This window comes from Mizuhopecten yessoensis, unplaced genomic scaffold, assembly GCF_002113885.1.
Source record: "Mizuhopecten yessoensis strain PY_sf001 unplaced genomic scaffold, ASM211388v2 scaffold3431, whole genome shotgun sequence".
Lineage (NCBI taxonomy): Eukaryota > Metazoa > Mollusca > Bivalvia > Pectinida > Pectinidae > Mizuhopecten > Mizuhopecten yessoensis.
This window is the reverse complement of record NW_018405041.1, coordinates 361958-376327: the sequence shown is the minus strand read 5'-3', so window position 1 is coordinate 376327 and position 14370 is coordinate 361958. Positions and strand designations below refer to the sequence as shown.

General features: G+C 34.4%; 1 protein-coding gene across 1 annotated transcript in view; it reads left to right on the top strand.

The window, feature by feature from the left end:
* The window catches only part of LOC110447490 (sodium-coupled monocarboxylate transporter 1-like), a 30368-nt gene extending 17386 nt beyond the window's left edge, over nt 1-12982 (top strand). The window contains exons 4-18 of the mRNA XM_021493224.1: nt 731-799; nt 1380-1431; nt 1910-1977; nt 2943-3023; nt 3802-3875; nt 4165-4302; nt 4880-5015; nt 6075-6163; nt 6476-6588; nt 7015-7085; nt 8378-8464; nt 9418-9683; nt 10169-10269; nt 10734-10852; nt 12289-12982. Of these exons, the coding sequence (XP_021348899.1) occupies nt 731-799; nt 1380-1431; nt 1910-1977; nt 2943-3023; nt 3802-3875; nt 4165-4302; nt 4880-5015; nt 6075-6163; nt 6476-6588; nt 7015-7085; nt 8378-8464; nt 9418-9683; nt 10169-10269; nt 10734-10852; nt 12289-12468 (1644 nt within the window). The 3' untranslated portion in view covers nt 12469-12982. The remainder of the gene's footprint in view (nt 1-730; nt 800-1379; nt 1432-1909; nt 1978-2942; nt 3024-3801; nt 3876-4164; nt 4303-4879; nt 5016-6074; nt 6164-6475; nt 6589-7014; nt 7086-8377; nt 8465-9417; nt 9684-10168; nt 10270-10733; nt 10853-12288) is intronic.
* Nucleotides 12983-14370: the final 1388 nt, after the last annotated feature.

The following is a 14370-nucleotide window of genomic DNA, read 5'->3' as shown; positions in this document are numbered from 1 at the left end:
TGCTTAGACCCATTGACAAAAATTACATTCATAAATGCATAACACAGGTGTTCATAGAATCTCAGCACGTGGGAACTGATAGTAACCTGATCACACTGCGTAGTAATACACTACAAAAACTACTCACTCGGAACGACCGACCTAGATGCTTAATTCTTACATCTTAAAATATTATTGAACTGTGCTTTGTGAAATATCCACGTATTCACGTGTCCTGTGCTACAAATAAACATTGAATATGGAACTACATTTTGTTGTGTTATTGTTGTTGACGGTTGCTAAGATCTCTCACGATAGTGTCACATTTCCCCGCGAAAAAACACTGTTCTCGCCACTGCGTTGCACCCGTGTATAAGCAGGAACAAACCCTGTTTATTTGTTTTATTCGTTGTTATATCGATCCACTGAAAGGATTCGTCAATGTAAATATAAGGAATGATATTTATTTTTTCAACATTTATGAGTTGACGCGATTCATTCAATATGTCCATAAACCCATTGTTGTTATGACCTCATAAATGTTGAAAAAATAAAAATCATTCCTTAAATGAACATTAAATATTACGGAGCTGGACTCCAATATAAATCCCTTTAATATCTCCCCTTCTTGGAACGATTATGAACAGAAATTAACAGTATTCCTTGCAATTGTAATGTTGAATTTTTGAGATGTTAACGGTTTATTTGGTTTTTGAGGAAATACTTTGTTAATAATATCATCTTGTTTCAGTATTTTGAACTTCGATACCAAAGCAAAGCACCTCGTAACTTTGGCACGGTGGCTGGAATGCTGTATTACGTACGTAACTCATTTATTTCTGTACATGTGTATGAAAAAAAACACCTTCCCAAATAGCATCAGGTATTAAAACGGGAAAATATTACCTACGTTCTCTATATCGTCGTTATGACGGTGTCATGAGACTGATGGTGCATTAAGTGTGCACCTGTAGGCATATTGATGTAGATCCTGCATGGTGAATATGCTCGCTACGAAAAAGTGCCATGATACCTCATATAAGTTTTATTAAATGCGTTAACTTTGTATATACATTTCACCAAGTATAAGGAATATAAATAGTATGCAATAGACATTTTGTAATATAAGCTTTACAAAAATGCCTCATACATGTACGATAACATTTGTGATGTCATAGATAATACATGTACGATAACATTTGTGATGTCATAGATAATACATGTACAAATGATACGATCGTTGATTAATAATACATTCAGCATGTAGAATGGTTTGAATATGTTGACACATACACTGGAAAAAAATACGGTGATCATAAAATTGAATACAAAGGTAAAACTATCACCGCAGAATGAAACATATGAAAATACTGTCTACTTGTCATCCATTATTGTTATAGATAGTTTACATGGGGATCGTTCTCTACGGACCAGCTATAGCTCTGGAAGCAGGTAGGACTCTCAGGTTGTCTACACTCAAACTTAACTGTAAAGTGTAAAACAACCATGTATAAAATAGTATGATAACAATGTACACAACCGTATGATTACATGTACAAATTGCAATAAATTGTAATACATCGATGCACAAAATCGTATGTTTACAAAATTGTTATACAACCAGTTACGAAACCGTTTGACTACATGTACAAAATTCCAATAAATCCATTTACTAAACCGTATGACTACATGTACACAAATGTATGACTACATGTACACAAATGTATGACTACATGTACACAAATGTATGACTACATGTACACAAATGTATGACTACTATGTTTAATTAGATATGTGTCGTTCTGTATTCACTTACACCCAGGTGATGTTAGCCGCTGAAATCTGAGTGAAATAACATATTTTTCGTTCGGACTCAAGTCAAAATATACTGGTTTCACAGACTTACTGCAATGTTTGTTTTAATACCCAGTGGCGGACTTCCCATTCTGGGCATCTGTTTTCTCTGTAGCGGGGGCAGCCATTATTTACACTTCTATAGTAAGTAACTTTTGAAATAATTATGTACTCTAACCACTACAGTTTTGACAGCAAACACACATATGTAATATTGCATTGAAATCTGAGACTAGCAGTGCATATAACCCACCTTTGTATTGAAACCGCTTGATTGTAAAGACCTTCTATTTAGATCGCTTTTCTGTAAATAACTATGATAGACCTCGGTCTTATTATCGAGCCAATGTTGAATTATCTAATAGATAACTTTGAAGTACCAACAATGATCACTACAGTAGATAAACATCAAAATATTAATCCCTGAAACATTCCTCCTAATAAACCTGCAAATGCATAAACATTTCTGTGATTGGTTCGTCATCAAGAAATACATTTTGTTACAGTATAAACCATGTTCACTTGCTGTATAAACACAACAGAGGAGTCATTACATGATTTCACTGACGACATGATGATCAGCACTCCATTACCTATTGTTGCCTTTATTTGTAGTGTTTATATTATCTTCATTATTTTGTGACATCTCAGTTGCAATTGTTGTCTTTTTATTTCGATATGTTCTTGTGGTTTCCATATTGCCTCTTTTACATGATTTGTAAAATGTTTCTGCACAGGGCAGACTGAAGGCGGTGGTGTGGACGGATGTTTTATAATGTATAATTATATCTCTGTACAGGGCGGACTCAAGGCGGTGGTTTTGACGGATGTTTTAAAATGTATTATTATATCTCTGTACATGGTGAACTCGAGGGAGTGGTGTGGACGGATGTTTTATAATGTATTATTATATCTCTGTACATGGTGAACTCGAGGGAGTGGTGTGGACGGATGTTTTATAATGTAATATTATATCTCTGTACAGGGTGGACTCGAGGCAGTGGTGTGGACGGATGTTTTATAATGTATTATTATATCTCTGTACATGGTGAACTCGAGGGAGTGGTGTGGACGGATGTTTTATAATGTATTATTATATATCTGTACAGGGCGGAATCAAGGCGGTGGTGTGGACGGATGTTTTACAATGTATCATTATGACGCTTGGTATGTTTGCTGTTATTATAAAGGTATGTTGTTAAAGGGGGTCTATATTCTATGTATTTAATCAAGTCCTACACAGGTGGTATCTCAGGAGCGCATACCACCTCAAACGAAAGGTTACTCCTTCGAACCGTTACAGCCAATAAAAATGTGTGTATCTATTACACAATAGAGTTAACCCCTTATTCAATTCAGTTGCAATTGACCAGGATTTGAAGCTTAACGAATACAATTATGATTCAATAGTGTAAGTTCGCAAACAAATAGATGACCTCTTATGACGTTCTTGTAAAAATAATAGTGGGAATAAGTTTACTGATTAGATAATAATAAACAAAAAAAACAGTGTCAGATCGTGTTACAGGATCTGTGCTTATTTACAAATTTAGAGACAGTTCGTCTCTATACAGGTATCTTTAAATATCAGACATCTCTTTTTCTTACGCATAAACGTATGCTAGCAATATCATTACAGTTTGAAAAAATATCAAATATCTGGTTCGTCGTTTACCATTAACGTTGACATTCAAAAATTTGCATTTTATGGTTAATCATCCGATCAGTTGACAGAAACCGCACCTTTACATGTTTCTATTGTTTATACTTTCATTTCTGTATGAATGCTGTTATACCGACATTTAACAACTTCCGCATGTATTGCTGATATTGTCTACTAACCGGGCCGACGTCAATAAACCAGCATACTGTATAATTATTTAATTTTCGCGGGGCTAGTGCTTCACGGTTGTCCTTTTTGTGAGTTATTTAATCTATATAAATTACAAGCATTCCTTTTTATTTCAGGGTACAATGAACGTAGGAAATTTCGGAAAGGTCTTCCAAATTAATAACGAAAATCTACGAATGAACTATTTTAAGTAAGTATGTAACGTTTCATAAAGGTGATGAGTATGTAGAAGGATCATGGGAATATTATGATCGAGTGAATACTTGTCTTTTAGATTTTTCTATTACAAGGCTACCGCATATCTATAACAAAATATAAAACAAAGCGGTGCCGCTTCAATTGTCCGCCGACAATCTGGTCGTCTCAACTGATGTTCAGTCGAGGCAGGGATAATTCACAATGTGAGTTTCGAATGTACAATTCAGCAGTGAGTTCTGAGTCGCCTAAATACTGGTACGTTGTCTTTTGTTATATTCCAGCTTTGACCCTGATCCGACGGTCCGGCACACCTTTTGGTCACTATTCGTGGGGTCAACTATTGTGTATTTTGGGATGGCATTTAACCAGGCAACGGTTCAGCGGATCGGCTCAGTCAAGACATTACAGGAGGCCAAAAAGTAAGAAGATTTTCATCTAGATGCAGAATATGTTCTAACCTACGTTTTAAAACTTTCCTACCATGTCCAGTAAGTGTTGATATCACCTGTGTCTGTTGAACTGTCCGTGAGTGTAGATTAGGATATTCTTCATGACTGCCCTATACTAAAATAGTGCCATAAGTCTGCATAACTGCTTAACTACTTGTATTGAGGGGAAAAGTTTAAGATAACACTTTCAATAACTACATCAGTACTGTATATATAGATTTTTTCGATTAGTCAACTTTTCGCTTTTTTTGCCCGCCGTAATGAGGCGAATTTATCATTACAGCGAACATAAGCAAACAACATAATATGAATCAGATTTAAATGTAAAGAAAGAAATTTACAATGGACGAATATGGATTATTCTGTCGAAGGGCTAAAGTTTTACTGGGTGAATTCCGTGACAGTCTATAATATTGCGAATGTTGTAAACATTACGTATCTAATAATATGATTCAGCATATTCCATGTTGTTATTTCATCATTTCATTCATTTAATAAGTAGAATACTTACGTTTTTTAATATAATATATAAATATTCCACTTCCAGTATTCTGTATATCGCCGGACCAGCTTACTTCGTGTTTGGTATTATTGTAATTATTGAGGGACTAGTAATGTTTGCCTACTTCAATACTATTGGGTGTGATCCCATGGAAGCTGGTATTATCAGAAACGCGAACCAGGTAAGTATCTAGTCGCCCAGTTTCTACTGAAGTTGGTATTATCAGGAACGCGAACCAGGTAATTATCTAGTCACCAGGTTTCTATGGTAGCTGGTATTATCAGGAACGCGAACTAGGTAAGTATCTAGTCACCACGTTTCTACTAAAACTGGTATTGTCAGGAACGCGAACAAGGTAAGTATCTAGTCACCGGGTTTCTAAGCAAGCTGGTATTATCAGGAAAGCGAACCAATGCAAGTACATGTAAGTATCTAGTCACCGGGTTTCTAAGCAAGCTGGTATTATCAGGAACGCAAACCAGGTAAGTATCTAGTCACCAGGTTTCTAAGGTAGCTGGTATTATCAGGAACGCGAACTAGGTAAGTATCTAGTCACCACATTTCTACTGAAACTGGTATTGTCAGGAACGCGAACAAGGTAAGTATCTAGTCACCGGGTTTCTAAGCAAGTTGGTTTTATCAGAAATGCGAACCAGTGCATGTACATGTAAGTATCTAGTCACCAGGTTTCCGATGGAGCTGGTATTATGAGGACGCGAACCAGGTAAGTTTCTAATGAAGCTGATGCTGTTCCAGGTATTTACATGTAATAACTGCTTATCATCAAGCCTTTTTGTAGATGATTACAATGTACATGTATTTGTGTTCAATGATATCACGTGAGTTAACGTCGCTCCGCCCTTAATCGCTTTTGCGGTTTGGAGAAACAGGATATTCAATATGTGATAACCGATACTCAAACCTTACTGCCCCAGTCATACTTTTTATACTGTAGTGTATTTAACCTTCACTCTTAAGATTCTTCTTAACGTTACCGATTCTTGGTTGTATCCGGGAATTGAAACAGAGAAAAAAGGAAATAAGTAATAAATTTAAATTCAAATTAGTAGTTCTTTTCATGCAAGTACAATTAAAAGAGTTCCTTGCTTCTTTCGTTAGAACCACATTTATTTTCGAGGAATATAACAAGATTTGTTCCAGGAAAATGCATATGTATATACATGTATGGAACCACTAACTAGCTATTAAGTAAAAGGTTACTTTTGTATATTTATACCAGTTGCTACCCCACATGGTGGTGAGGTTATTCCATGGTATTCCCGGACTTTCCGGACTGTTCCTCGCCTCTTTGTTTAGTGCATCATTAAGGTAGGCTTTGCTTGGTCATTTGATCAATTATAATAAAGGAGAGAACATTTTGAAATTCTGAAAAATACACTGTAACTCCATTTGAAATGTAAATGCATTCATACTATATACGTTAAGTATCGGCTTTAAGTTTCTGGATTCCTAGAAGGATGAAACAGGTGTTATTCAATATTGGCATATAATACAACAATCGTATCTAAACGTTATAGTTGCAGTCATCTGCTTGTACTTTATTTTTATCTTCAGTGAACGTATGTATACAGATTAATTGCTGTACGCTTATTATAAACTTTACGGTTTCGCCATTTTCAGCACAATATCTTCAGGACTTAGTTGTCTTAGCGCTCAGACAGTGGAAGATTTCCTCAAACCTCGGTACAAGGACATGTCCGACAGCAAAGCCACAGCCATAGCAAAGAGTTCAGGTAGGAGATTTATAACGCTGTGATATACGTGTACATGTATATACGCTTTATACTATTTGTATTGTCATTGATAACAATTTCATATGTTATATATGTAACTGTTTCAGTTTTCTGATTAGTTGCGATACGTATTTGGATAAACATAATATATATATCTTAGACCCAGAATGTCATCCAATGGTGCTGGGTGTATTACTATTACTATTGCATGTTAACTCTTAAACTGCCTTTTTTAATATATTTTGGATGTGACTCTGATAGTGCGTGGAAAAGTTGTAATGATTCTGAAATCTAATCAGTATATTAAGTAAATTAATATTCGCTTGTATATATGTTTGCACTAATTTACTCAACACGCGAGCATCTCCAAACCACGAAAAGTTTGAATTTTACAGTAATAAGTAAATATGAGATCGTATGTTTCAGTGCTATTCTACGGAGGACTTTCTCTCACCGTCACAGCTATGATAGCCGAAGTACCAGGGTCACTAAGTCAGGTATGAATGTATGCGTGGTGAAAAACCCCAAAGCAACTACTCACAGTCGACTGTGGGGTAAACAAGGCCAGGTATGGGTATAATGCCGGCTGTTATGTGGTAGTGTTACGGCTGCTCGAAAATTCCTTGTACATAACTACTCATATCAGCAATATGTGTTTTAAATCATAATATGATTTCATAATGTTTAATGTTGAAGTCCAACCATAATGACCTGTCGTGTTGGCCTTCGGTTTCTGTATATTGACTGCAGGCGAATCGATACCCAGGTATAGAGTAAAGGTAGATGCAGGTATCCACAAGCTAAATTTCAACGAAACAGTAATTATAACTAAACGGTTGTCTTTGCTGAACGTGAGTCACAGGTTATGATAAAACGAATTTTGTTAATTTGAATCTCAATAGTGCAATTTCCCATACGTTTGTTTTCTTTCTTTATGTTGTTTTATCAGTTCTGTTTTTAGGTAATTATAAAACATTTTTTATTGTTGTTTTTATTTATGTAGTTATTTTCTTCTAATAAAACATTTTATGTATTTTTCTAGGTTCTCATTCTATTTCATTCTATTTATTTATTTTCGTCACCGAAGCTTGCTTTAGTCTCACTACGGATAAAACTGCATGTGGTATATTTGTTGGTACTGACAACGTTCTTATGTTGATTTCTGTCATCTATAAGCTACATGTTCAATTTTAGATGGCAGAAGTTAGCCAGGCTCAGCTTCAGCAAGTTTTACATTATTAATGTATATATACAAAAAATACAAATACCTTCGTTCTTTATGCATTATCTTGTTTTTCTTTACGTGCAAAAATCGCTTTCATTTCATTAATCACTAACCATCTTTTGTTTATTATGAAAATGACCCTGATATAATATCGCATTTAATCAATTGTTTAGCTGACATGATTACTGACATCCGTTCTCGGTACGTGTGTACTGTATCCAATACACCCGAACTTCACTGAACAGATGGGCAAACTTGTATAAAGTAATGTAGCCGACCAGCATGACTTTCAAAGGAATGTCAATGTAACTGGTCATTTATGGCCGGCTACAGCGTGGTCAGCATGTCTATTTATAATCTCGGAATCTGTTATTATTATTACCCGTAATAGTAAAACGTGCCTTAGCGTTACCTGTCTATAATTACCACTTGTTTACACAGACTACATAACTATGTGTTATCCTAAATGGTTATTTTCTTTCATGATACATAATACTAATCTTATTGGTGATGCATGTAGTTCCTATGCAATGATTACATCTATGTATCGTTTCTGCATTGTAGATTAGCAGTTCAGTTCTCGGTTGTGTGGGAGGTCCAATCGCCGGCATGTTTTTTCTTTCCATATTTTGCCCTTGGGCCACAAAAAAGGTAGGCGTTTAAAAGTATTAAAAATGGGTATTTAAAAGTAGTAAAAAGTTAGGTACTTCAAAGCAACAAAATGATAAGGGCTTTAGAAGTCACAGGAAGGAAGGCGTTTAAAAGTAACAAAACAGTAGGAACATGTTTTTTTTAAGACCTTACGTTGTGTATGTTACAGAATGTTATTGGTCGTCATACCGATCGTATACGTATTCATTTTATATTGTTCAACTGATAACGTTATTTTGTAATACAATGTCTACTTAAATTTCTTCAAATATTGCATTTCAAATACCGTCAGTAATATTTTTAGAGCTCCAGCGCTATTGGTACATTTCAAATTCAACAGTGAAAGTCGGGAGAAAATCGACATTTATATACAACATTTATATACTGGTCATTTTGAAAATGTTAACATTTTAATAGGTGATGTTAAGTGTTATGTTTAATCTACTAGATATCGTATACTTTCACTTCCATGTGTATACCTTATTCGCCAAATCTCATTAAGAATGTCAACAAGGATCTATCTAACTCGATGATTTGGGTTTTTATATTTTTGTTTATTTTTGTTTACTTTTTTTATTATTATTATGATAATTCGATGATTTTAACAATGCAATTGTGCAATAAGGAAAACAAAAACAATTCTAGAACTGTATCACCACAAGATAAGAATTCAGGAGCGGCACACAGTTTGGTGAAAGTTAACCCGTGGTTAGATAAAAAATAAAATTTGAATACCATAAAATACAAAAACATCAGATATACTTTCACTATTGTTGACTTGTAGAATCAGATGAGATTGTGTTGGGGAATACATTTGCTTCGAAAGCCCGTGTTTCTTAATTACAACAAGTATTACTTTTCACTATCACCGGTTAGCGTTAACCAATCTCTGAGTAACCGGAGACAGAATGCTATGAAATGCCCGTTTGACATACTAATTTGGTCCATTTTAGGGCTTTCTTATTGGTGGAGCGGTTTCAATGTTATTTGTCCTTTGGTTATCGCTTGGATTAAACTTCTTCACGTCCACACCAAGTCAGCCTTGGCTACCGCCAAACCCTACAGACAACTGCTTTCTCGATTCGTCATTGTGGACAAATACAACAAGCATGATTAATTCATCTTTCTATAACAACGCATCGGCTTCGCCACTTAATGACCTAGCTTCACGAATTGCGACATACAGAAAGGAAATGGCTGTTTTTCAATCAATAGAACCGTAAGTTTAAGTGGTCAATTTGTAAGAACGACAATTTTACAATATAAGGTCATGAGGTCAAATCTCGGTCTAGCCCTGCTGAACATATACACCCTGCACTTTACAAAAGAAATTGACAATGCCATGTAATTTCGTACCTCATACACTGTATTATAGGAAAACATCACCTACATTTTACGTTTTTATTTTGATATTTAATATTTTTGATATATTTTAAAGGATTTAAGAACATTTTTGTTGTACTATACGAATTGTCTAGCAGTCTAATATATTTTATAATGTATAACTGTAGTTGAATATAGCGAGAAAAATACATATCAATATGCAAGTTTTTATCGCCAGTATCAAATGTATTCCTAATACAATTATGATTGAAACCTCCTAAATATAACTTGATTCAACTAGATAGTTTTTTTCAGCTAACCATATATAACCCTTATTTTAGCTAACATATTTTCGTTTGTTTTCTACTTCCGATGACCCAGACAAGGCCTTGATAAGCTGTATTCGGTCTCGTACCGGTGGTTTGGAGCCATTGGTGTATTAATTCCTATTGTTGTTGGTGCTCTTGTGAGCTTTGTCACAGGTACGTGATAAATAGCATGGATTTGAATAAAGGCAATGCCGTGGGGGATCATAGATGTAAATAACGGACCAGCTAACATAAAATGATATATACAGACGAATGTGTTCACAGGTTACAGACTTTTTAAAGAGAATCGAATAGTGTTTTGATATCATCGTTATTGAATGAAATATTCATCAGAGATTTGTGTCATACGCGTACTACCTTCACCCAACTTTAAAACCAATTCAGACGAAGCCCCGGATGACACTTTCTGTCAAATATCGCCGTTAAGTGTTATGATGTTAAAAATATAATAATATCATATGGAAACATACCTTCAAAAAATTGAGATAAATCAAAAGTTTATTAAATCATTACCTATTCACAGTGTACCTTTCTCTTAAGTACTGAAACTTTCGTATTTTTTTTTTTGTCTTATTCAATATCTAAGTAATAAGTGATAAACTCAATCGGATTTCTAGGTCATCCCCCAATGGATGAAGTCGATGTGAGGTACATATTACCTCTGGGGGACCAGTTGTTTCCGTATCTACCAAAAAAGGCACGTCGGTGGCTTGAGTTTGGGGTCGATTTTGAAAAGGTACATTCGATAAAAGTATATGTTCTTTCCATTATTACTATATCAACAATTCCGATTGTTGTTTCGTTTTGTAAAATTTGGCGTCAATTCTATGTTCTATAAAAAACAAATAGATTTTTATTTATTTTTTATTATCTGCAATATATAAAGCATTTTCCCGATATTTTCTTTTAAGTTAGACACAGACAGTTGGTCAAATCAAAACCTTTGGCTATTGAAATTGATCTGAGAATATATTCATTATACAAGACTGTTGCTTACGTCATATTCGGAAATCAATTACTAGTGTTACAGAATAACTAATATATTTATTTACTCATGAACTTTTGTGTGGTGAATTCATTATTTTTTGAAAATGATGGTTTCAGTAATAAATTGTCACCATGAATTTATGAATAATATTGCCATGTCGAGGTAAATTTTAACTTTAAGTTAAATTTTCAGTTGGTGTTTTCCATTTTACGATTTCCCCCCTCATTTTTTCACACCCAAACAATGTAAAAAATATTGTACACTGAAATGGGAACAAAGCTACTCCCATATCAGCCGATATCAGCCATGTGAAAATACACTTAAGGAATTTAATGTTGTCAGAGGTTTCTTGACATTATGTTGTCAGTAACTACAAAAGCAGTTGGATTTTGTCAAGTGTATGGCAACTTTTTTGTCAAATTCTGCTTTGCTTTCTGTATTTTTTGACTACACATTGTTGGCTCGTATAAGCCGTGACACTTTTCGAGCTTTACGCAAGTAATTAACATTCCTGTTTATAACACTAGGCTGCAGATGGAACACATGTTGTCTTTACACACAATAAGTCCCCCTCCCACCTTCCCTATGACCTTTAATTGTTTCCCCTTCTCACATATCTTTATAATATATGTTCTAGCTGGGGTTTGTGTCTCATTTGATTGTAGTCAATCGTTGAATTCGGGAAGAAGCCTAGTGGTATAAAGAGAAATGTTGATTACATGTGCAAAGCTCGAAAAAGTGACAAGGCTTATACGAGCCAACTCTGCGTTGTCAAAAACACTAGAAAACACAATTTCGGACATCGTATAAATCTCCATTGGGTTATTTGTTTACAATTTGGAAATAAAACCCTGTTTGTATTTGCATATTTTAATTTTTAATTTTATCGCAATATTTTGGAGATTAACAACATGAGGTATTCAAACAAATGATAAACTATTTCTTGAGAAATGAAAATGCACCTGAGTCTAAAGAACACATAGCAATGCTACTGTACAGTTAGGTAAGGTTTGAAAGAAAACACCGTGTACAAATAATGATTATAAATCAGTAACAAAGTTCAGAAGAATCTACACAATTAGGGAGTATCTATATACGTTGTTATTTCATTACCAAAAGTAAACACTACAAAATACAATTAAAAATATGACATACTTACCATTGTTTACGCTCATTCTTTCCAGCGAAGAAAATGGCTAGAGCAACAGGACGCGGAAACAACAATTCCAACCGATCTGTTTGGAGAACTAAATGTCGAGCTGGACGAAATTACGGCATATGATACTCTATCGACCGCAAATGGTCCAAATACTAATCATGATGTCAATGATGTTAACCTGGATACTGATAGAACACCAATTTGACTGCAGCACCTGATTTTATGCTGTTGGGGCATTGGCAAATTTGACCAAATTTGCATATGTAAAACGTTTGAAAAAAACGAGGACGTATACAGAATACACGTAAAATACAAGGACAAAAAGGGACAAAACATTTTGACTCTAATTCGATTTGTCATACGATCACTTTCGATTATGAAACATGTATATATATGCAATTCAAAAGAGTATCTGTTAATAATCTGCATTATATTGCTCGGCTATGATACGTAATTGTAGAAATATATTTGATGTACAATGTCCAATATTTAACGATTTTTACCAAAACTGCATTTATTGTACTCAGTCATCCGATATATGTTCTTCTTATAGTGAAAATATGATCAGGCTATTTTTCACAGCGTGAAGTATATATAAATACATATGTGTCTCGCTGCTAAAATGAAATAGATATATATATATCAACTATACCGTAAAATTCAATGTCACGTACATTGCAGTGTACCCTGCATAATGATATTAAATCTGAATGTTTTGTCTGAACTCAAAATGATTCGATATCCTTCTTTTAAGGTAGCAGTGTTCTGTAGCATACGATTGCCATGGGTGATATTTCTATACAATGAATAGCCCCTGTTATATTGCATGTATCAAAATTTAAAAAAAAACAGCACTAAAAATGTTGTACTCGTCACATGTGTACATATTGTGAAAAATTCACCGGAATAACCTATGCTAAAACGTGAGTCTTTCTGTTACCAAAAAGGCGATATTTAACTTCAGACAGGTTTTAAGAAAAAGATTACTACTTGAGGGGGTCAAATTCTGGGTTAAAAATCACGTGTTTTTGCATTATTTGGTGTTTTTTGATGTGGTAACCATGGTTTTAACAAGTCTCAAATCTGGGAAAAATAGTTTTAAAAACAAATCAGTCTTCTAAACAAAATGTATTGAAATATATATATATTAATTTGGGTGTGTTGTGCAGGTTGAATCTACTAACCATGTTTATCTGAGACATGCCCTTTATTTTTAGGATCAGGACATTTCTACTGTACTCTGCTACCTTATACACAGACATTTATTTTTTCTGAAAAAATGCCTTTCTATGCTTGATGCAGCTTCACTTTCATTCATCGTTACTTAAGACTGCACAAAACCTTTTAAAAAGTTACATATATAGATAAATGTATAGGTCACCTGTGGGATGTTTAAAGTGGGTAACTCGCCCTTTTCACAGGCACTTTACAATTCATCACATATGTGTCAATTGTGTAATTGGTAAAGTTGATACCAAACAACAAAGAATTCCTAGGCTTTCTCCTGATGAATTCAGACTAGATTTCGGTCTGTTTCACTCAGTTCAGCACCCGGTATCCATGGTTACTAAAACAAAAAGTTGTATTTATTGAAAATGGGTAAAATACACTATTTATGTTAACTGTTTTTTCCACTTGATTCAGCATAAAGATTAAATTAATTTTTTAAGTGAAATATGTTAAAGGAACAATTTCTGAGGGTCATTGCCAATTCTAGGTGAGGAGAGTAAACAACAGTTGCTGTTGTGTCTCTTGTCTGATGTTTCAGAATATCTGATATTTTGGTGCTGTTCATCGGTTACGGGAAGTGTGTCTGTTGCTAGTTTGTCGTTGTAATAGGTTTCCTGGTGTTCATGTTGATATCAGTTAGCATTGATGGTGCCATAGATGCCCGTTAATAATTATTATGACACCAAAGTAACTATGACGTCATCAAACAAAACAGAAACATTATAGTAGCACTGTACTGTTTTGTTTTTCACATGCACATGATCTCAAAACATCTGAGACATACCTTTTTATTTTTGGATCAGGCAATTTCTACTGTAAAAATTAAGTACTGACATTTCTTGTGAATTGTTTCGTCAGTTTGCATCAATATTCTGCG